The sequence below is a fragment of the Phoenix dactylifera genome, chromosome 17 (assembly GCF_009389715.1).
Source record: "Phoenix dactylifera cultivar Barhee BC4 chromosome 17, palm_55x_up_171113_PBpolish2nd_filt_p, whole genome shotgun sequence".
Classification (NCBI taxonomy): Eukaryota; Viridiplantae; Streptophyta; class Magnoliopsida; order Arecales; family Arecaceae; genus Phoenix; species Phoenix dactylifera.
Window position 1 is genome coordinate 15,378,755 of NC_052408.1, and position 25,186 is coordinate 15,403,940.

Consider the following 25,186-nt stretch of genomic DNA (forward strand, 5'->3'; position numbering starts at 1 on the left):
TAATTAAAGTCTAAATAATTATCATTATTTAGCAGTTTTTTATGAGTTAAAGTAAAATAACAATTGCAAGATTTTTAAAACATAATTTTTAATAAACATAGTATATAATTTTTTTTTTCCATCATCTTGTCATAGTCACAAATAGCGAGAGTTATAACTATAATTACCCTACTCAATTAACCTAAGTCTAAGCAAGTTAAAGCGAAAAACCGGCATCACAACAGTTATAACGGCGAATAAAGATTTATTTAATTTTTTCCCATTCCTCAAATACAGCAAATTTTCTTCTCGCAGCTTCGACCCTTCAAGTAAAGGGCAATTTAGTAATTTCATGTAAAATACATAGGAGAGAGGGAAGAAAGAGACAATTCCACGTGGCGGGATGTCACGTCTCATCCAGATGTATGACGTGGACGGCGTGATAAATAGCTCGTGGCATCACCCCCCATACGAATTACCTCCGGAGTTGATATTCCTACCCTGATATTTTTGTGAGATTATCCTCCACCCATTTGACCTTCATAGAAGTAAGGAAATTTCCGTACACGTTCCCCACCGACAACATGTCCTGATGTCGGGACTTTCTGATGCGAGACTCCACCAAATCCTTCCACGTATTTATTTTTCTAATTACCTCCACGTGGACGGCGAGATGCTGATCTTGCCGGTTAGTCTAAAAAATATTTAAAATTTTTCATATTAATCCTTCAAAAAATGATCAGCTCTCTCTCTCAAAAAAAAAAAAAAAAAATTGCACCAACACTGCTCTACAAATTTAATATTTACATACAGAATTTTCCAATAAGTGGTTTATATATTTGACTGTTTTTCATAAAATACAAACGCGATTGGTTCTTTTCAAAGATGAAAAAAATAATTAAATTCTTTCAAAATTTGTATATTCCATATTTATTCTTTGAGGTTTATAAAAAAATATAAAATGATATTTTCTCCTAATATTTTACTTTAAATTTTGCAAAGCCCATTACTATTTTGACTTGTATTATATATGTATCAACTATTGGGATATCTATATGACTACGATAAGTAAATACATCTGCTTAAGAATAAATATGATAATGAAAAACTTTTTTGCAAGTATTTTTTAATTATTTATTCATATGTAAGAAAGTTTATTATCTAAATGGAACTTTTTTTGCAAATGCAATTTTTCTTCAAAAAATAATAAATTATATATCATTTAAATTTAAGTATCTTTGATATAAAATTATAATATATTTTTCATAAAGTAAAAAGTGAATAAAGTAGCCGAATTATATTTATGATGAACTATATATATATTTTTTTTGACCGATATAGTTTCTTTTTAATGCATGGGTTTTTGTCTGTGAAAATATGTTTAAGCATATAATTTTAAGTTTTTTTTATGACGTACATATTTTTTTTCAAGAGGGGAATATGGAATATGTCCATGAGAAAGTCAAAAGGTTTTTTTTAGAAAAGAGAAAAAAATTCTGAGGGTAACGTGAGCAAAATTCCTGAAAAAGTACTCCGAGCAATGACAAGTGAGAGGAATACGAAGGCAATAAAAAGAAAGAGTGAAAATATCAGTCCCTACCATATCTCTCCTCTTTCCCTCGCTCTTTCTCCCCTCGTCCCCTTCCATTCGGATCGCCGTTGCGTCTCTTCTCCCTTCACTCTCACGAGAAAAACAGCAGCATCAAAGAATTCCGCCTTCCAATAAAAAAAGAAAAAATCCCCTTCTATTTCTATAACACCATCTCCTCCGTTTATTTCCTTCCGATCCCAGGGTTTCGGTCATCAAGAAATCGAACGCCACCATAGGTCTAGGGTTTCGATCGCGGCCATGCCCCTCTTCTAGGGTTTCGATCCGGCGATCGTTCAAGAAGCGCAAAAAAATGACGGACTTCCTGCAGAAGGACGCCGATCTGGAGTTCCGGCGGGGACTGGAGGAGCTGGTCCGCGGACACCTCGACGGCTGCATGACCGCCCTCTCTTCTTCCTGTGGAGGAGAGGAGGAGGACGACACATCCGCCGACGGAGGCCCCGACCAGCTCGCCCGCCGCCGCCGGCGCTCGGATTTGGAGGGAGACGACCTTGCCGAGTCCTCGGCCGCCGCCCGCCGGCACTCCCGGATCCTCAGCCGCTGGGTCGCCCGCCAGGCCGAGGAGATGATCACCACCATCGAGCGGAGGAATCGGGAGTCGGAGCTCATGGCCCTTGCGGGGCTGCACACGGTTTCCATGCTTGATTCGTCATTCCTCCGGGAGTCCCGGCGGTCGCCTTCGTCGGTGGAGCGGCCGGTGGCGGCGCGGGCGTCGTCGATTCTCCAGATGTGGAGGGAGCTCGAGGATATGTCTTCCACCAGGGAACGGAGGAGTGCCTCCGCCACCCCTGCGGCGGGTAACCGGAACCGCGTTGAGAGCCGGGAGCAGGAGCGGGAGCTCCGCGGGAGCTCGGAGGATGCGAGCGAGAGCGACTATAATGGCTACGATCGATGGGCTCATGGAACTGTGGGTTTGCCAGGAAGACCGGGCGAGGAGGAGGAGGATCGGGGGTCTAGCAGGGAGCAGTCGCCTGATCTGGGGGACGGGGAGAGAGCGAGGGTGAGGCAGATCTTTCGTGGGTGGATGACGGAGAATGGGATGGGGGACACAGAGTCGAGAGTCACCCCGCGGAATGAAAGCCCGAGGGCGGAGTGGCTTGGTGAGATTGAAAGGGAGAGAGTGAGGCTGGTGAGGGAGTGGGTGCAGATGGCGAGCCAGCAGAGGGATGCCCGGGCTAGCAGGAGGGTCGAGAGGGAGAGGGAGAGGGATGGATCAGTCACAGATCTTGAGGAAGGGCAGCCGGAGCATGTGAGGAGGGACTTGCTGAGGCCCCGAGGGCGGCAAGCTCGCCTTGAACTGATTATGAGGATGGCGAGGGAGAGACAGAGGGAGCTTCAGAGCTTGTCAGGCCTTCGGACAGTTTCAGATTTTGCTCACCGCAATCGGATACAGGTTAGCAGATGATCTTGTCAAATTTTTTCTTTTATAAAGATTAATTCTATGCTTAATAATATAGCAATCGACCTGAAATCGATACAATGTATGTTTTGTTGGAAAGATTCCATGTGTCCCCGAGGACCTCAACTTTGCATTTTTGTTTGATATAAAGATTAATTCTATGCTTAATAACATAGCAATCGACCTGAAATCGATACAATGTATGTTTTGTTGGAAAGACTCCATGTGTCCCCAAGGACCTCAACTTTGCATTTTTGTTTGATAGACAAATTTTCAGTGCCACAGGTTAGGTAAACCATTGTTATGTATGTTTGAGTGTTCAAGCTCAACATGATGCATGCATTTATTCGAGATAAGATGCTAAAAGGGCTTTTATGCAAGAAATATGTACAAATTTATTTTATATGATGTGAAGGAAAGCAATAGTCCATTGTTTATTTCACAAATTCTTGTGATGATCATATGAGCATCAATATGTATAATTTAATGTTTTTGATATGTAAGAGCGAGATAAAAACGTCACAACTATAATAGCAATTTATGTAGAAGCTACTACACTGAATGATTGGCAGAAACCTTGTCTTTTGTAAAATTTGAAATCTGACTTGCTCTATTTACATTGTTGAAGCAACATCGTAGAACCTGCAACATGTTCTTGAATTAAGACACCTTGATGTATCTATTCTATTGGTTTAGCCTAATGAACAATGTGATGAATTTTGTCGTTCTTGGTTTCCAAGGGCTGATGCTTTTATTTGGTGCAAAGTTGAGTCAAGTGAATGATACTGGGGATGCATGGCATTTGGAAGTTGGGAACCCAACATTTTTATTAGTTTAGGGATGGGGCCTTCTTTCATGTAGGATATGCCTCTTTGCAAATGTAATGCTTAAAATATTGGAATCATTCTCCAAATTTGGATCAAATTTTCACATTAAATGAAGTGAATCTTTTAAATTTGATGCCTGTCCTCAGATATTTGTGTGTTCCACTGAGGATCTAGATTTGTGTTGACACATCTCCTTGCTCTTTGATATCGTATTTTAAAGAGATAAATTATTAGACTACTATATTCTGTTTATTTCAGCATTCAATGTTGTCATAGTATGGAATTGTATTAATGTTTACCTCTCTTTTATTTTCCAATGAGAATTACTAGCTTCTCAAAAAAGATATATTAGCGTTTGTTTATGACTAGGGCATTTTCAAAATAAATTTCTTTGCATTTGTTTATTATCATCTTATACATGATGAGGCATTTGTCTTTATGATTATTTTATTGCATTCTAACTATATGCATCTTGCAGTCATTACTCAGAGGTAGATTCTTAAGAAATGGAGGACCTAGTGAGGAGAGGCCACCTTCAGTGGCAGCAAGAGAATTAGGTCAGCTAAGACAACGCCATCCTGTCTCTGGTTTAAGGTAACCATTTTTTTTTTCTGCTGCAAGTTTATTGGATGCCCTGAAGATGGGCTATATGAAAGTCCATTTTTTTATGCTCGATTTTTGTGGGCACAGCTGGGCATATATAAACGAGGATCAGCCAATTGATGTGCTTGGTCATGTGTGTAGGCTAAAGATATTTGTTAACGAGTTGGTTTAGATTTAAGGGTCAAGGCAAACGAGAGTGTGAGACAAGTAGTCCATTTTAAATGACTTCTTGTTAAAATTGAGATGAAACCAATGGGAGGGTGACATATCCCGATGATTTAATGTTTTTTGTTGCATGTTTAAAAATCAAGAGTGTTGATGTTCTGATCTAATAGTCCAACATTAATCATTATCTTTATTCTCATGTTTTTTATAGTCTTTTCAATCAATTGGTTACTTATATTAAAGGTGAGGTTATTTAGTGCAATATGTGCTTGTGATATATATTTAGACAAACTAGATTCTTATATGCTGCTAGGTATATGTCTTTGGTGTACAAAATTTAGTTGTCATCTTTGGATTTTTGTCCATAGATCCAGCACTTTTTGGTTTTGAAAGTCACCAGTCAATATTATGTTTTTGCATATCCAAATGAGAAATCTGACAGGACAATATGAGCAGGTGGGTGGATTGATCAGAAAATGTCCACAGAATTTTCTGACTTAAGGATAAGATTCTAAAAATAATTATTTAAGAAATGGATGCTGGAGATTGCTGTAATTTGTGAGAATGTTTACTATTAGCCCTGCAAATTGCTACAACTTATAGGAAACCTTGCCATTAGATGCCTATGAAAGTTAGAGGACACTGTGGGGTTTATACAGAATAATATATGTTACCATATGAGTCATGTTTGGTATAATGATTACATGATTAACGAATGAGATACATGATCCCCTTGCAAAAAATGATAAGAAGATACCAGCATAATATGTTGTTCATCGGTCATGTTACTTCTTTCTTTTGAAATCTTCCTGATCTTGCAAATATCTATGATTCAATCTAATTTCTTTCCAAAAAAGTATGGTGGTCACTCTGCAGAATGATGGAAACCTACCTACATTGCATATTTTAGTGCCCCCCTATAGAGATAGAGTATTAGTCCGTTCTTCACTTGTTAAATATATATATAGAGTAGTATGTACACACAATAAAATCAAGATCAATTTTACGGCATATTCTACATGATAGGCTTTTTTGTTATGTGATTCCATTGCACGTAGACAATGAAACATGTAATGTATCTGTAAAACACCCGCATCACTCCCACCTATTTGGTTGACTATAATCCTTTTTCGCATTCATTTCAAGCGAGCATAATCATACAATTCTTCAAAATATTAGAGAAATTCTTGGCATATTTTAAATTTTTTTCCATGGGCATATAGTACTTTTTTCAAGTAATTGATTAAATCATGAACTATTTGATTATTGAGAAGTAAATCAAGAAATATTTGTGAGTTACAAATTAGTTATGCTATATGCTGCTGCTGGTGGTGTTTTTGCTATTTTATATTGTTGTCTCTTGTATACAATTTTTACATTATATACATATCAATTATTTTACATTCTTCATATCCGTTGAAAGTCAAAAACTTCTTAGCTTTAGTGATCTGAATTCTTTCTGAAATTTGACGGTTTGTCCAGATCGTTTTCCAGATCTCAGATCTTTGCCCCTTGCTGAATTCTTCTTAGAATGCCAAACTTGGACAATTCTCATCCAGTTTTTGATACATATCCTCCGTCTTCTTTTCTCCAGCTTTAGGATTAATATAGGCCCTGCCTTATTGAGGCTTCTGTAGGTTTCGTTCAATGTGATTGTGCCATCATGGTTGATTCTTCATCACATCGCTCTATTAGTGCAAGTTAAGCTTCCTTCACGAAACTTATTTATATTTCTAGCCTTCTTTGGTTTCATACTAGCTCAAATCTGTGTGCTTATATGCACAAGCGTCACCAACATACTGACTTAAAATACATTTTAGTGTAATACTACCTTATTGGATATAACCATAACTCTCTTTATAAGAGGATTACCGAGCACCATTATCTTATTTCATCAGTCCCACTGTAGTATACTGGGCATAGGTGTTAAAACATAGCCACAATAATAGGACTTAAATGCAAATTTCGTGATTTGCACTAATACTTTTTGCTTGTTTATACCATTGAATGTATTGTGATAGTGAGGCAAATGCAATTCTTTAATATAAATTAACAACGTGTAAGATGTAGATATGTTTAGAATTTATTGTTCATTAGCTGAAGATAGAACAAATTTTGCATGGAGATTGGCAGAGTTCAGATTCAGATACATATCCATGTCTTTGATTTGGCTGAAAAAAGAGGTAGTTGCAACACACAGGGGGGAAATCAATTTTAACATTTAAATTATGTTTCATTGATGTCTAAAAATACCATAAGATAACATTTATAAGGTGTCAGCTTTTGTATATGACAGTGTATAAGGGAAGCGCTAAATATTAACAATTTATTAATTCATTATGTAAATATTGAAAATGTAATATGCATATCTAACTTGTTGATACATTTGCATGCAGATTCTTTTAGCTGGATGCAAGAGTCTGGGTAACACTAGATGTTACAAATTATCTAGTCTATCCATTTTCTTAGACATGCTAAATTAGATTATCCATGTGATTATTTCATCATCTCTTGAACTCAACCGTCCATAATTCTCATAAAACCCATATCATATTTGTATATGTGGTGTTAATACATGCAGCATCAATTCTTTTATGTTTCACTAGTTCATGTTGTCTCTGTCTGTTGTATACTCTCTCTTTCTCTCTCATTTTGTTGTGGTGATTAATTTCTTTAAAATTGATTTCACGATTGTTGTTCATAAACTGAAACTGGTTTTGAAGAAAACTTCTAACGAACATCATAGTTTTTACCTGTTCGAGTATGTTTGTGAGTTTATTGGATAGAAATCTGTGCAGAACTAGTTCAAGTAATAATTTGAACTATTGCTTGTAAGCAGAGAGGGATTTCGCTTCAGATTAGAGAATATTGTTCGTGGTCAAGCAATCAGTCAATCTGATAATTCCGCTAGTCAAAACGTCAATGTTTCTGGAAATAATCAATCTCAACTAAGCACTGAGGTGGAGCTACCTGATGATAACCATGAACAATCTCAACTTATGAGTGAGAACATTGATATGCATCAATCAGCAGAGACACATGAAACAGCTGGGCTGGAAAACAGTATCCTTAACGAAAATATGGACGTGCAAGAATCGACAAATCAAGTGGAGAATTGGCAGGAAGAAAATGTGGACCATGAGAGAAGAGACTGGCAGCAGTCTACTGAAGGTGGTTACAGTGATTGGCATGAAGAGACTGGAGAAGAATCTGATGAGAACTGGCATGAAAATGTAGAACAGGAATGGCTGCATGAAGCACCAGAAGATGAAGATGGAGAAAGCAGTCATCTCCCAGAAGTGCATGAGGAGTGGCATGAGGATGAATCTCATGTTACTGCTGAAAACTGGCATGATGAACATTCAGATCCTCCAAGAGGTCCACGGCCCATTCCCATTAGAAGAGTCAATAGATTCATTCCTCCTGATGACAACAATGTTTACAGTATGGAACTCAGGGAACTCTTAAGCAGGTAGCTGTATATCTGCAACATAAGGGTTTTTTCTTACTATCATTAACAATCACTTCATTTATTTAGTTATTATGAGTTGAAATGGTTATGCTTGTTTTGCAGGAGAAGTGTTTCTAATCTTCTTCGCAGTGGCTTTCGTGATAGTTTAGACCAGTTGATACAATCCTATGTTCAGCGGCAGGGCCATGCTCCACTTGATTGGGATCTGCAAAGAACCTTGGCTAACCCCACTTCACCAGAGGAAGATCAGGACCGGCACAGGGATGATGCAGACCAGGATCTTCAGGATTCTGTTCCCAGGCCACCTCCTCCTGTGCGACCACCTCCACCTTTCCCACCTAGACAACCACTATGGCACTCAGAACTGCATCATAGTAATTGGACCAGACAGAATATGCATCGTTCAGAAATTGTGCGCCACCTTTCCCGTAATGTTTAAATTTGGCATCTGAAACTCCAGCAGAATTTATTTCTTCCCTTCTCGATTAATAATTTATAAAGCTTCATTTTGTAATATAAGATAAGAAATAATATAATAATTTATACATGTTAAGGATGCCAGAATGGAAATTGGTTTTCTGCTTTTTTGAAGCTGCATCTTGTATAGCTTTCAATGTCTGTCATATTTTTTCTATTTGTTTATTGACCTGTGAATGAATCACTCGCTCTCCTGCCTTAGTAATTAGAACATTGATGCATTTTGGTTTATTAATGCCATGCCTGATGCTGCTGCTGAGGCTGTCATCAGAATCATAGTTCATGTGCCATGAGTGTATTTGTTGTTTTGGCATTTAAAACTGTTGTTATTGTTTTGGTGCAGGAATGGGATATTATTAATGATTTAAGGGCAGACATGGCTAGGCTTCAGCAAGGGATGAGTCACATGCAAAGAATGTTGGAGGCTTGCATGGATATGCAACTAGAATTGCAACGTTCAGTCAGACAGGAAGTTTCTGCAGCTTTGAATCGTTCTGCTGGAGGACAAGGTGAGTAGTAGTTTGTCTTTGATTTTACTATTCACAGTTTTAAGTAATAAAAAAAAATTATGGTTAGGAAGTGGAAATTGCTGTAGATATTATTATAGACTATGGTTTCTTTTACCTTTGCATGGCTCTTTTACACTTAAAAGATTTAATACCTCCTGCAAATTCTGTTCCAAGGTCCATAGCATGCATGACGAGTCAATTAATACCTTAAACTCATATTTTCTATTTTGATCTTTAAGTGCTCTTATTTCTCTTAGGCCATTTTTTGAATGACGGGTCAGCTTATACTTGTAATTGGTGGGAAGGTCTAAATATATGAGATGCAAGGATGAGGAAGTCAGTGGGATGATGGGAGTCCAAGACCCCCACAAGTCAAACATTTTCAGAAAACAGGAAGTCACCTTTCTTAAATGAAATCTGGCATTTTTAAAACATGAGATTGTTGGAGCAGTGGCCTCCACAGATTTTCTCCCCATGTCTATTTTTCCCCTTTCTCTATTGCAACTCCTTATGTACATCAGAAAGGTCTTGTGGATGGCGTGGGCATCCAGTAAGTTCCAAATGCCTATGGCAGATTCTAGAAATGCTTGGCTGATTAAATGCAAGACCAGTCTCAAATCTTCTAGCAAGGCATACAACTTACAAATGAATGTGTTTATCCACTAGTTCACAAGGACAAACTATTTCTTGAAGGTCTACTGCCCTGTGGTCATGCCATTACCAATTTACTCCAAGGCCATAATCATGCTTACTGTCCCAGTGGTGATAAGATGTTTCATATTTCCTAGCACGCGATGGACGACATAACTCCATATGAACCTCTCTCTGGTGCCAATAGATATATTTTATCTATAGTTTATAAATCGATTAGAAGCACTATTTCTTTTTTCTAAAATTGTGACTAGATACTTATTTATTCTGCTATTCTATTAAGGCATTATATCATTATTATTGATGAATTAAAGTAACCTCCTCAGGTGTGGGTTAGATTACCTTGAAAGGGCTAGTGGCAGCCCGGATCTTTGCCAGTGTTTCATGGCTGTCTCTGACCTTTCAGTTGAGAGTTGAGACTACTGATACATATGTGCATCAGGTTAAAGCATCTTTTCAAACATACGCATTTCAAAGTTAGTCTTCTGCAGGAAGAACCCTAACTTTCATAATATGTAGCCTCCAAATATGCTCTCAAAAAAAGTGGGGTTGCTCTGGGACCTAGTCTCATGGATTTCCAGGCATGCTTTTTCTTCTTTTTGATCATTGTCACATGCGAAACTTCATGTAGTGCAAGATGAAATGCCTGCTTGACTCTTAAGCCCTCTAGTCCTTACGAGATCAACATGGACTATATTTTGTTCTTTTCAGGGATGAGCCAGGAAATATCTGAGGACGGAGCCAAATGGAGCCAAGTGAGGAAAGGGACCTGCTGTATCTGCTGTGACAGTCATATTGATTCCCTTCTATACAGGTGTATAGCTTTACTTGAGATGCATAACTAGGTTCGCATTTACTTTTGTTGTGATGCTCATATATGCTCTTTTGCTGCCTCAGATGTGGTCACATGTGTACTTGTTCAAAATGTGCTAATGAGTTAGTTCGTGGTGGAGGCAAGTGCCCGCTATGCCGTGCACCCATCATCGAGGTGATCCGAGCATATGCTATACTGTAAAATAAAACAAATTCGACAGAACAAAAGGTAATAAGCTGCTGGATCCTCGAGTTTTGTCGGTGGGAACTATTCTAGGGGCACCTGCACCATGTCTATATAATTGTTCATTTTTTTCATTGCCGCCGTTGTTCTTGATGTTCTTGGAGCATTAACATGTTTCGAGTGGAATGACAAATGGCAGCTTATGTTCATCATTGATGTTACAGATAAATATCTAATGAAATTCTTTCCCTTGTATCTATTTCGTGGAAGATATTGAAAGCCACCTTGTGATGCTCATTCTGAGTGCCCAAGTGTGGGCTAGGAATTATGATTTATCTGACATCGTCAATATTCCAGCCAACTGTAGAGGTACAACCTCCTTGTTGCTTTAGTATGTATTCATCAATGATTATTTGATTTCTGATCTCTGGTGATCATTCCTTTATCGTGCTGCAGTAGAGGCCTCATCTTGGGTGCACATGGTTCAGGGTTGGTCCAGGTTCACCTTATCCTTGATCCAAGATGACCCATCTATTTAACAGGTACGAAGTTAGGGCCAGCTTTGTTTGGGTCGGTTGGGTTCCCTCGCCAGACCAATCGAGTTGAACCGCCATCTGGATCTTAGATTCAGGTAAATTCCTTGTAGATTGGCTTTGTGTAGGCCCAAGTCTTACACAACCACAAAGTGACGACCATCGTCGTCCATGGTAACGATCCCGGTGCTCGGTCTTGCAAAGCTTGGCTGGTCTTCTTCCATCTAACTACTACTGTATTGACAGCCTAAGTCCGGTGAATTAGAGACAATTTGGGGGTCCTAAGGTTCCCCCAGTTAGCTGAGCACAAATTGATCTTGGGAATCGTCTGTCCATTGTTGCGGTCTCTTTTACGGCTCCACTGGGAGACTATCATACGCTTTTCGACGTTGACGTGCTCATCCTTTTTTTTATATAAATCCCTCATGTTAAACTTGAGAAAGTGATCGTCGTCCATATCTAGCCGTCCATCCATTGCAAGTGGCTTCCGGTGGCAGCCCCTGTTTCAGATTACAGCGCATGAAGGGGCTGCCCATCGAAGAATCCACTTGGGTAACCTTTCAGTGATTTGGACTGGCAGGTGGGAATGTCCCACCAGGAACGAGGAAGGTGGGACAGGTCACCTTCCTAAGTCAATCGACCCAAAGGAGGAGATAATAATAGGCACATGAACCACCACTAAGTTTATAATGCAAAAATAATCAAGGCAAGAAAAAGGAAGGACAGCAGGATACGAGATTCTAGGAGCAGTACAACCTTTGCGACAAAATATCTTTGGGCACCAGGCGGCTTTTAGTAATGAGAAATTTTAGTTTGGATTATTCGCTGGAACATAAACGCGTTGTTACTTGAAATAGGTTGACTTCACCGAGTTTCGCCCACGGCAGTTCGACTCTTTAGCTCAACAAGCATGGTCCTGGCAAAATCAGAAACAGCAGCAACAGTTGTTCCACTAAGTTTCTACTACTTCTGTGTGAGATATTTTTAGCATCGCTGCTGGGCCCAACCCATGTTCCTAAAAGTCATACAGCAGAAAGCAAGGATTGGTGTTCCCTGTGACGCAATATAATTAAAAAAAAATCAAAAAAAAGAGTGCGATGATATGAACAAGCAATATCCTTGTGACGCAATAGTTGCTGGGAATATAGGAATTCCTTTTTTTTAACGGTAGAGCTGTAGGTGGCGAAAGCTTCGTGCATCTCAACTACGGGGCCGATTTCGATAGACTCCAGAAATAATCTGATCGACATCATCCAAAGTAAGCAGCTCGACAAAACAAACCAAATGCTAGCCTGAATGCAGAATTTTCGTTGGAAACTTCTGCCTGGGGATATTTACAGAATGAGAAGCCAACTGTTGCATGGGCGTACACTTGTTGAAGATAGATGCCTACCAACACAGACACGTACAGAATCTTCTCTCTCAAAAGCTGCAGGTGCGCCGCAGGAACACCACCCTCTCGCCTTGTACCCACAAACCAGAAGAACTGCTGCTCCTCCCCAACTCCAACACCTTCTCCCCCTCCCCTCCTCTCCCCCTCACCTCCTCTTCCCCTCCCCTCCCTGCCCCCACCTCCACATCCACTCCAAACTCTTCTCCACCATCTCCGACGACCAAATCCAACCTCACCGCTCCTCTCCCAGCACCCGTCGACCCGAACAGCTCGGAGCACCGGCAAATCGGGCACGACCATTTGGACATCAACCATGCATCTATGCATTGGGGGTGGAAGACGTGTCCGCACCCAGGAATCAGCTTCACCTTCTCCTTGTCTTGGAAATCCGCGAGGCAGACCACGCACCCTTCTTTCCCTCCCCCGCCGACGTACGACAGCACCGGCAGCTGCCGCACCGCCGCCGGGTCCAGGCCGCGCGCGGCGGCGGCGGGCCAGGAGCTCCCCCGGAACCGTCGCGGCGGCGAGGTCGCCGGCGGGCGGCGGTGGGGGGCGTCAGCGACGTGGATGCCGGAGAAGAAGCGGCGGGCGACGATGGCGAAGGAGCCGAGGAAGAAGAGCGCGACGAGGATGATAAACGCCGTGAAGGCCATGGAGGACGGGTTGGACTGGAGGAGCGACGGGGCGTCGGCGGCGGTGGCGTTGTGCATGTGCACGCCCGGCTGGAGGAGCGGGCCCGGGGCTTCCCCACTTCGGAGGAGCCTTCGATTGGTGGGTATCATAACTGGGCTACCGTTCTTGTGGGTGGCTCTAATTCTTCTTCGATGGCAGGGGATAAGAGATGAGAGGGAAGGGAAGAAGGGTTTCGGAGAAGGGGAGGAGGAATGGAGGAGGGGTCGAGCAGGGATAAGGGAGAGGTTGGTCCGTAAGATTTGAAGGGGGTGAAAGGAAATACAGATCGAGATCAGGCTGCCTAATATGTGGGCCCCTCTAAGGATTTATTTTATTGTTTTATTGCTGCGGTAAATCGTGGGATGGATCCTGCCGCTGTGAGCATAGCAACAGACAACAGTGTTCTCGAAATTAGATTAAAAAATATATAGTATTTTTTATTTATTTTTTGCACTTGGGTGTTTCTTGGAATTATTCTCGATAAATAATGAGTCAGTTGGTCACAAATTTTATAATTTATTATCGTTTCTTTTTACAACTATTCCACGTAATATGTTTTTTTTTTTTTGGGTACACCGGCTTCTTATACTAAAATATATATACAGTTAAAAAAATTAAAAAAAATAATTGGCTAAGTGAGTAAAAAATATTTGTCTGACTTATTCAAAAAAAATCTCCGGGTGACGCGTCTAATATTTGGCGTATCATTATGACGTTATGTATTATTCCCAGTTGGGTCCTGCTTATTATTGTTGTGGTCCCTTTTGGACTTATTGTAGGATCGAAAAACATCACTTTTTTTTATTATTAAGTGACCTTATATATATATATATATCTTTTTATTTTCTTAAACATTTCCAAGAATGGAAGTTACGGTGGTGCAAAGATACCAAAGGTACGGGCTAGAAGCAATTAAACCAAAATAGGACAGGTCAAAATGATGTATAATGGACGTAGACTACATAGAATTGATATTGTTTTGCGGAGGTTATAATAACACCTTCAAATGGCTCCAAGCCTCCGATTAAATAGTACGGTCGCTAGTATTTTATAATTCTTCGATAGCGTACGTCGTGCGGGTTCCAGCATAAGCCTTGGATGAAATCCAGGGGATGGTTTCTGGGAAGGCCCCAAAACCACCTTTGGGCCTCATCTTGATTCTTAAATAAGTAATAGAAAACAAAATAAATAAAGACACATAGGTGACAGGCACCTTTGACGGGGACATAGGGTTGTGTTGTGGAAATTTTAAATCCACGAATATATGTATATGATCTTCTTGGATGACCACAAGCCAACATCTCTAGCTGCATTTTGATAAAACACTCACAAGGAAGTCTAGAAAGTATTGCACGCAACCCTGCAATAAAACACTCGGGAGAGATCCTTTGGTCGTATTTTGTAGCCATTCCTTCATCTTTACGCCATCTTCTTTCCATTAACTCTATTGGCTGCACTCATTGTAGAACAGTGTAAGCAGCCGTTGTATCAAAAATAATAATAATGATAACAATGTTTTTGCTGTGAAAAATACTTTAAACTGAAACCCAGATACCCTGGTAATGAGGTTAGCTGCAAGACTAATGCTTGTAGAAAAATTAAGGTTGGGTTCCTGCCTATTTATCTTGGGATTCAGGCTTTAAACTTGAACTATACCTCACTTTTAAAACCAATTCAATGTAAAACTAACTCTTTAACAGCTCGAGTTGTTATGTAATGGACATTGATCCTTGTATAAATTAGAAGAAGATTAGATGCTTGTGTAGCTGATGGAGACTTAGTTGAGGATAAGCCACAGGAGCCAAACATATATGAAATCTAGAACTATGATTGTATTAGAAAATTGGACCCTTTTTTTTTCCCGGAGTTTACTTGCATGACGAGTTGGTCCCACTCGAGGGATTGGAGGTTCAGTTATCTATGGTGATGCTTTTTGTGAGGCTTAATAGTTCCATATCGAAAAGACTCGTTTCAGAGTCTAGGTATATGAGACGGGTATCTTCAAATCCTGCATACGCGTTTTGGGTGGAAAACAAAATCGGGAAGGAATGAAAAACGCTTATGTGAAGCCCCAAAATCGGACAATATCTGACAGGGAGCCCCGTGTTCCCCCTCATGTGGCCCCCATGTGGGCACTAGGTGCCTTATGTGCCCCGCGCAGGCGGGGGCGTGACATTTGGTATAAGAGCTGAGGACGGCTTTTGTCTAATGATGGAAAGGGTGTGAAGCCCAATAGTCCCACATCGGAAAGATTTGTTTCAGAGTCTGGGCATATGAGGCGGGTGTCTTCAAATCCTGTAGACACGTTTTGGATGGAAAACAAAATCGAGGAGGGATGAAGGACGCTTGCGTGAAGCTCTGAAAACCGGACAATATCTGACAGAGGAGATCCGTGTTCCCTCCTCATATGGCCCCCACATGGGCATTGGGTGCCTCACGTGCCCCATGCAGGCGGGGGCGTGATATTTTTACCTTACTCTTATTGGTGTACATGATTTGCTATTGGGGTCCCCTGTGGAAGTATCACGCTGCCACCAGGATCATCCGAAGCTATGCTTGCGAGTTGGAAGCAGTATTCCCATTAATGCAAAATATGGAGGTAGTATTTGCCTGCAGAGCTTTGGATAACGAAGCTATTTGATAACCATGTTTTTAAAATATTATGAAATATTAATATTTATTTAATAATTAAATTGAGAAAGTATTTTTAATATAAAAAGAATAATAAAGAATAACTATATAATTATTTATACTTTCAAAAATTATTATTTTAAAATATTCTTAATTTATAAAATTTATTTTTATATTTAACCAAAATAATATAAAATAAAAATTTTAACATTTATTATAAATATAATAGTATTTTTATAGTATTATCATAAAATAACACTAGCATTCTAATATTATTATTATTAGTTTAGTATATTATGGAACTTCTATATTTTAATATTATTATGCTATAATTATATCATATCACTATAATATGATTATTATATTTAATAGCGACAATAATATAATATTATTATATTATAGTATAATATTATAATATTTTTCATATTTTTTATTAAAAATTGGTACTGTGAAGTATTATCAACTCATAAATTCTTTTTAAATTATTCTTTAAAAAAATCATCATCAAAACTCGAATCTGCTTTTTTTTTTTCTTTAAAAAAAAAAGTTTTCTAGCTCATCTCAAATATAATTTTTGCCTAAAAACTCCAAATTAGTGCTCCTCTAGAAAATCTTTTTCAGCTTTAGGAGGAGGAGGAGGAGGAGTGAGAAAATTTTTTTATCAAATATTTTAAAATTATCCAGAAAAGCTTATGGTACTTCAAAAGGTGTGCTTTTGGGCCCTTGAAAGCAATGCCAACGGCCCAACGGGCTTGTCAACCCTGGAATCCCCTTGGTGTCGACTGTCGACCAGTGGGGGACAGCAATGCAGGTGTTTGACATGTAGATATCATAGACGCAAGCGAATCTCAATACCCAGAAAGATAGAGGGGCACTAATCTCAAAGCCCAAATGGAATGGTATATAGGAGGCCAGACCGCGGACACGACGAACCGGACCCAACGCCGCTGACGGTATTCATTTGCCGAACCCTCTTCCGGTTCTTCCTCCTTCGCTGCTATATTCCAAGGCGTCCCCAAAGAGAATGTAGACCGCCTCCACGAGAACGAGGAGCAGTCGTTACCCCCTGCTGTCGATCGTCCTCGCCGGAACCCTAGCGCCACCTGCCGCCTCCTCCTCGGCGCCGCTATTCGTACGCCGGCTTCTTCCGCAGGAGAGACCGAGTCCAATTCTAATCTTGTCGAGCGGTCGCGAGGCAGGTGGAGTTCTTTTTTTTTAATCCCGGTGCATCCGTTTCTTTCTCTTTCTTGATCCCTTGTTCGCTCTTTCTTGACTTCTATCTATTGTTTTCGATTTTCTTAATTTCTTTTCCCTTTATGGGGTCGTTTATTGGACTGGTATCGCGAAATCTTGTTCTTGGTTGGCTTGATCCATGTTTCCGATTTATTGCTTTTTTTTGTCCTGAAGACTTCTTGTGGTGGAATTACTCTTTCGGTTATAGGGTTTTTTTCTTTTCTTTTTTATTGCGTGATTTGAATCTTTGTTTCTCCATTTACCATGACGAATATTTTGTTTGGAGACTTTGACTCGTTTGTTTATGTAGTGCTTTGCAATATTGTCCCTGATTGAGATTCTTAAATGTTCATTTCCTTTTGGAGTCGATCAAGAGCCAAGCCACTTTTTGATGCCTTCTTTTTTTTTTTTTTGATGTCATGTAGATAAATCTCTGGATTACCACTGGCTTTGATTAGTAAGAGCAAAACATGTTAAAAGGTGGATATATAGTTTCTTGAAATGATAAAAAGTGTGAAACATAGTTTCTCTGCATTTTAATAATTTTCCAACATCTTATGAGGACATATAAAGAACATCGACTGCGTGTATTTACTTGGTACTTCAAGTTTCCGGCCTAGTATTTGTCGATTTGAAAGCATTATTTGTTTGTTTGTTTCTTGTTTGAGAAAGACTTTTAAGGCACTAATTGAGCTGAACCAATTAGATGTTGGCAAGACAGGGTGTTCTATGCATACTATTTACATTTGACAGTTGCTCAGCATTACATACTTTCTTAGTTGTGATTTCAGGTTATTGTGGGAAGTGAAAATTCCTGAAGTGTTTATAATATGTGTTTATATCGTGAATAGTGAAGGACTCTAAAGTGATGTTTCTTGTGTGAAGGCATTTGTATTCCATATAATCCATATGAAAATCATTTTTCTTCTTTTTTGGCTGTAATAAGGTGCTTTTTGACAAAAGCTAGTATATAAACCTGCTCGGCAGTATGCTAACTAATAAAAGCTTTGTTCCATCTTTTTTGCAGGTTCTGCACCATGACATTGGACCGTGCAGGTGGATTATTCCGAACATACATTTACCTTGCATTGTTGATTGATTTTGGAAGCATCGCTTGATTGACACTGATGAGTGTGCCACAAGTTTATAGTCTTGTTACTTCGAATTGTGCTTAGCATCATGTATCTTTGACAATCTTATGCTTGGTTTTTGCTCTGTTCTTTTTGGCATTTATTGTTCTAATTTCACATTGTAATTTTTAAGCCTATGTATCGTATGCCTTTTTTTGTCCCAATGATTGAACATGAAGGGGTCTGTTTGTTAAAAATAAAAGTACGTACAAAAGGCAAGAAACTCACATGGCTTCATGTGGAAACTCATGAGACATATTTTTCCCTTCTTATTTAGCTTTCACAGGTCCCAATTGGCAATGTTAAAGCATGGAAGAACTTGAAGTTCAGCATGGTGCTGGAGTCTGAGTATTTAGTTGGGGTCAGCAGGTTGTGCTAAGCTGGTCTAAAATAGAAAATGTTCTTTTGTTATATTGCATTTTAAAAGTGCATTGCAAAACATATATGAAAAACATAGTTGGCTGTGATAAATTGTAAATGTTAGCTCATATCAATGTACTTGGTCCTTAGTTTTGAAATATAACTCTAATATCATGTAAATATAACATATGCTTTGTTACATAATCTTTCTTTTTCTTTAAGATATTGCTATGAGCTTACATTTTATCATCAGATCAATGCTCTGATTATGAGACATTGCTAACGCAAGATGCTATGAAGTTTTAGTTTTTTAAGAGAAGAGGGATATATTATGAACTACTCTATCATTTTAGTAACACTAGATTACCAAGGTTTCATGCATAAGTCTATATATCATGTATAGTAGTGTAATGCGTAATGTTAATTTGGTGGTAAAACTCTGTCTCACTTAACGCCTTCTGGGTCCAAATCATAGGGGCAGGCTGTCAGGGATTGATGATATGTGGTGTCAGCCTGTTTCATTTGCTGTTCCCACTCCTGTTGTGACACATGCTTGGATTTTGGATGATTAGGGTAGGAAAGGAGTGGCTGAAGACAAGACCCTGGCATTCTTTAATTGAAATTTTTTATATAAATTCTGTTTAAGATTATTAGCATACAATTTTTGCAGGGGATATATGTATAGGAAGATTATTTTTCCCTTAAAAGGCTCAATGAGTTGTCTGTGGGATCTGAAAAACACTGACATGATTAACTATGTCTTGTTTATCTACTTTGGTTTGAAATGTTTATGAAGTGGCATCCTGTAGCTTAAACTTCTTCTTCTGTATCTTCTTCTAGTGCTGTGCAAGAATGCAGCAATTTTGGAGTCAAAGGAGCTCAAAAGGATTTCATTTGATTCTGTATTGGTTCCAACTCTCGAGGCATTGCTTCTTGATGTTTATGCCATTCTGTGTCCAAGGCCAATTGACTATGAGCAACGGAGACACCTAGTTCAAACCTTCAATTCGACCGCTATGGATATCTTTGGTAATATTGTAGTTTGATATCTTGAATATGCTGTTAATTGGAGGTATATTTTTGTTTTGTTCTGGATTGTGCGATATTAAAGTACATTATGCTATTGATTGGAGATAAAAACGTGCTGGTTTATTTTCTTTCCATTTATGTAGATCTTGGTTGGCTTAAACATTTCTCATTGATAACAATTACCACCTGAACATATAATTCCTACCACTGTGGGAAGTGTTTTAAGTTTAGATATGCTGTTCCAAAATTATATTCTGATGGGTTAATTAAGTGTGAAAGAAAACTGTTTCTCTGTGAAAGTTCTAATCTTTTTGTTGTTGTTGTTTCAGGTTAGTGAAAGTGTATGATATCCTGAAATATTGCTAAGTTCTTTAATCTTTTGCAGTCAACCTTTTGATTATTTTGAAGTACCATGGTTTTTAGTTGTTCATGTCTAAATAACCATCCAGGCTCCCCCACCTCCCTTGCTTACTCTCCCTCTAAAAACTATGTTCTTTAATTTTTGGTTTTGGTGGATGCCTTCTGTTTTTCTTTTCTCCATTTTTAAAAGAAAACCTCTTGCTGCTTTATGGTTTGTCATTTGATGGATAATGCCTTACTTGCTCAGGTTTAAGAATGTGAGGCTGTTACCTTTTAATCAAATATTTTAAAATTGTGGTAGACACCTGTAGAAATGTACCAGTCATTGGTTGGTATGGTACGCTTGTACTTCATCAACACGGGGCATGGGTTGGCACCTGTTGAGAGTTGTAGCTGGTGATACGAGGCAATATGATGCAATTTGCTTAGGAAATGGTGCCAAAGTGTGCCTAGTGTTGGTTTCTGGTCGGGACAGCACTTTACCAATTGGTACTGGCTAGTATGCTCGACTCCCCAATCCTTACTTTTAAGAGACTTACCAGGTATCATATGGTTGATGTAGGCATGGTGTCGTATGACAACACTTCATAGGTTCTCTGTCTCAAACATTGTAAATATCAAAAGGTACAAATGGGAAGATGTATCTTTTATAATACGGGCCTGTTTGGCAATATCCCACAACAAAGGCCCTACATCAGTTTCTGCATATGGTGAATATGTCCACATTATATTAAAAGAAACAAATGAGAGTTTTAAATGTCAAGTTTTATTTTTGGAAAGTCATTAAATTTTGTTAAGCCAACTTTGTTATAAAAGATAATTTCTGTTATATAAAACATAAGTATCTTAAAAACCTCCCTTCTTTCAATATTGCACGAGATCAACCTATATAAGCCTATCTTCTCTCACCAAACTGATAGTGTAATAGAGAATCCTATTTCCAAGCCTCACCAAATTTTGGAGCTGATGATAGAGACCACAGTCTGGATTAAGGTTTGTGGAATCGTCCTGAATCGTCTGGTTCGGAGCATCTTGGGCTGTACCGGCGGCGGACCGGGATGGTTCCACCATTGAAACCGAGACGCCTTGCTGGAGGAGAAGAAGGAGAAGAGGAAGAGATAGAGAGAGCGGGGAAGAGAGGGAGAGGGAGAGGGAGGAAGAGAGGCCGGCTGGGGAGCCTTTGCACGAAGGAGGCGGAGGCCGGGGAGCCTCCGCCTCCGGTCCTTGTTTCGTTCTAAATAGGGGCCCGAAGAGGGCCCCTTTTATTTTTGAGTTTTTTTAAGTTGAAGTCGGCAAATCCAAAAATTAAGTGAAGTCGGCAATAGGTTTGTTGACTTTAACTTAAAAAATTCACAAATAAAAAGGGCATGCTCCGGGCCCCTATTTTGAACGAAACAGGGGACCGAAGGTGGATTCCCACCTTCGCGCGGAGGCTCCCTGGCCTCCGCGGGCCGACCTCTCTTTTTCCTCCTCTCCCTCTTCCTCCCTCCCCTTCTCTCTCTTTCTCTCTATCTGTCACAAACACACACTCAAACACTTCACCAGTCAATGCTTTCATTATCCGTCAACCTTCTCCCAAATCGTGGTTTTAGGAACATTTGATGTTCTCAAATACCAGATCCATCTCATTATGATATAAAAAATGGCTGTTATCTGCTTGGTCAATCGTTAATTGGAGTTTTGGGAATAAGAAATGACTGTTATAACAGCTTTATTTGCACTATAGTAGAAATAAGGAACAATAAAATTGTTCATGCTACTGTTCATAAAATGATATATATATATATATTTGTTGAATTGTCTATATTAAAAGATTTTTTTTATATAAAAATGTCTAGATATTCGAATTTAGAACATATTATATTTGTTTGATGTATATGAATAAAGTAGATTGTGGCCATTATTTATGTTATATAACAGCTTCTATGATACATAAATGCTCAATAAAAGTTGTTACTTAAATCCCCAATATTAATATGCATCAATTTTTGGTTTCTTGTATTCTATACTAAACTTCAACTTCAGCATGCTCTCATGGGGTTGCATCATCGTAGCTTATCAAGCCAGTCTGAGGTGCATCATCACTAATGGTGTTTGGGGGGGAAAATTTAGTTCATTATTCATGCTCTTTTATAAATTCTCTCACTTTTTCTTGAAAGAGATAATTTGAAAGGCAAGTGAACCAAAGAGAGCATTTAACTATTCATATAAGTAATGAAGGCATAAAAAATTCAAATATATCAACAGTCAAAAAAAATTCAAATATATCGAGCAAGTTTCGCTGTCTCGGTACCGGACTCCGTACCGATACCACACTAGCATTGTGTTGGTACAGTACGGTATGGGATCTTTTCGGCGTACCGAGTGTCGGTACGCACCCGGTACGCCTGCCGTACCGGATATTCGGTATCGAATCGGTACAGTACGATACGCTCTATACTGGCCGGTTTGGGCCGTTACGATAAATTATCAAGAGTCCATGGGATTACATTTCTATGTCAAATATTCTTCATTATGTCATATTCTTAATTTTCTTCTTAACATTTTTATCTTGTTTTTGATTTTTTTTAGTTTATTTTTCATTATGTTTTATTTGTTTTTTTCTGTATTGCATTTTTTATTTTATTTTTTAATTTGTTTTATATATTTTATATTATTTTTTGTTATTCTTCTGTTTATCATCTTTCTTATGGCATTCATTTGACTTGCCAGTTTACTAACCTGTCATGTATATTGATGCCGATGTGTTGTTTGCAACTAAAAAAAGAGTTATTTGGAATGTTAGCTAGATTGGCATACCATATTAAATTAAAAACTTGATACGAAATATAATTCTGAACATATGATACAATTATTTAATAGGTTCAATTATCAAGTCAGAATATATCGTTGTAATAGACAATACCAAGATTAACTTGTGATCTAGAATTAAAATACTAATAGATACTGTATTTTAAGATATGAATTTTATTGCTGGCTCGTTGGCTAGATACTTGTAGAGTTCCATGCTATGAATTGTATCTTCTGCTGTTGCTTTGTATGAGTTGATAACACATATGACTGACAAACTGTGATAGGGCTCTATTGCTACATCTATTTCACGTTTCAGTTGATCTTGGACATTCTAGAGCTCTTTGAATGGCCAGACCAGTCTTTAGGGTGTGACAATGCTCTATCTTGGTTTGAGGCTGCAATAATTACATTGAGTTCATAAGCACTAACTTGAGTCTAGGTAGCAGTTGTTGAAGTACTAATAATCAAGCAGAGTTATTCTTCATACCTGGTATTGATTTTTATATCCATTTCACTGTTAAATGCATATATGAGTATAAATATGTATTGCAAATGCTTGCAGTATAGTATGTCAGAAGTGCATTTCAGTTCTCCCATAAATATTATTTGTTTACTATATTTTTTATCAAGTAGAAACCTATTGCTTTTTCTTGTTCTGGTTTTACATTAAATAGACTAATGAAAACTAGAAACTTTTGCTTGTTTCATTTTTTCCTTTCAGGTAATAAAAATGGATTTCCAGTTGTGGAGGCATTTGGTTCTTTCATAATGGACTTATTTACTGCTACAAGTGATCTGGATCTGTCTGTCAACTTTAGTGACAATGATATGATTGACTTCCCACGTGACAGGAAGATTTCTGTTCTTAAGAAGTTCTCCAGAGCCTTGTATGCTTGTCAAAGTAATATCTTAATGTTGAACAGTTTCTATTTCTCATTTTTCGTTGCACGTGTTTTTATAGTTTACATTCCATTTTGATCAAATAACTGGAGGCAGTAATCACCAAAAAGGGTAAGGGAAAAAAAGAGAGGAGGCAGTCAACAAAGAGGATGTGGATGGAATTAGTGAGAAGATACATCCACTTTCCATGTTAAAGGATTTGACATTTGATAGGAAGCAATATGGAGGAGAATTTAAACCAACCACAAATAGATGGAATTATATTTTTTATGTTTTCTACAAAAGAAACTCGTAGCATCTTTGGCTTATTATGCTTGTATTAACACATGCATAACATTGTCATATTTCACTCTTCACTCATATTATTTTCTAGTTGGATCTTTTGTTAGCCAGCAAAATGTACAAAATAATCCTTCATTAATTGCACAAAGATGAGAGCAAAGAAAAACTTAATACAAAATCTGACACTCATTGTTTTATGCCATTCAAATGTTACATAGAATTTCCATTTTACTGATTGGTAAGTTTGAATTTGTTATATTTTTGTAGATACTTTGAAAGAATATACATAATATAGGAATTTTTCTATTTTAATGTCCTTCTAATATGAAAATTTTGTGTATTATAATTATTAAATGTGCCTCCCCACTAATCTGAAACTAGAATATGCGTGCGTGCGCACACACATATATGTACATACATACAAACATATATGTATATATATAATATTGCAACAATTGCTTTCTGCTTAACTTTTGATGTTTCAGGGCAAGGACATGTATCTGGGGTACTGCCAGTATTGAAAGCTAGAGTTCCGGTTTTGAAAGTTGTGGATTGTCGAACCGGAATTGAATGTGATATTTCAGTTGAAAATAAGGACGGCATTTCAAGATCTGTATTTTTCTCTCTTGTTTCTTCAATTGATGAAAGGTTTCGAATATTAAGTTATCTGGTAATACGGATTAGTTTTGGCTTCACTAGTAATTTTTTTCACCCAATTTCTCTTATTGTTTTATTAGTTTTATACAATACATGTCAAAAAATTAGGTGTAGTAGAAAATTTAGAAAATTTGTTGACTAATATAGTAGGTTTCTTGCTTCTTTTGCAGATGAAGTTTTGGGCAAAGGTACATGACATTAATAGCTCAAAAGATCGCACTATGAACTCTTTATCCATAATATCGTTAGTTGCTTTTCATTTGCAGGCATGTGAATATCTTGCTTTCAATTGAATGTTACAATATGATGAATTTGTCATTTTTACTGTATAAGTTGATCCTTTTTTCAGAATAACCTTAAAATATGCTTACTTGCTCATCTGAAATTATCCATATATGTTTTTTGCTAAGATTGGTTATCCAATTTGCTTGGCCTAGGTCAATCATTATGATATGTCATCAGAATCACCGTTTTTATTTGTTCTAGAGCTTATATCCAAGTTGTCATATTCGATCTCTCCATTTG

The 25,186-nt window shown here is 38.3% G+C and overlaps 1 protein-coding gene and 1 pseudogene across 1 annotated transcript; one reads left to right on the top strand and one right to left on the bottom strand.

Moving 5' to 3' along the window:
* Positions 1 to 1,602: 1,602 nt before the first annotated feature.
* Positions 1,603 to 25,186, top strand: part of LOC103705514 — a 30,054-nt pseudogene continuing 6,470 nt past the window's right edge.
* On the bottom strand, positions 12,175 to 13,767 carry LOC108511234 (RING-H2 finger protein ATL57-like). Its single transcript, XM_017842367.2, has one exon. The coding sequence runs from the start codon at positions 13,394 to 13,396 to the stop codon at positions 12,644 to 12,646; it is 753 nt and encodes a 250-aa protein (XP_017697856.1). The 5' UTR covers positions 13,397 to 13,767; the 3' UTR covers positions 12,175 to 12,643.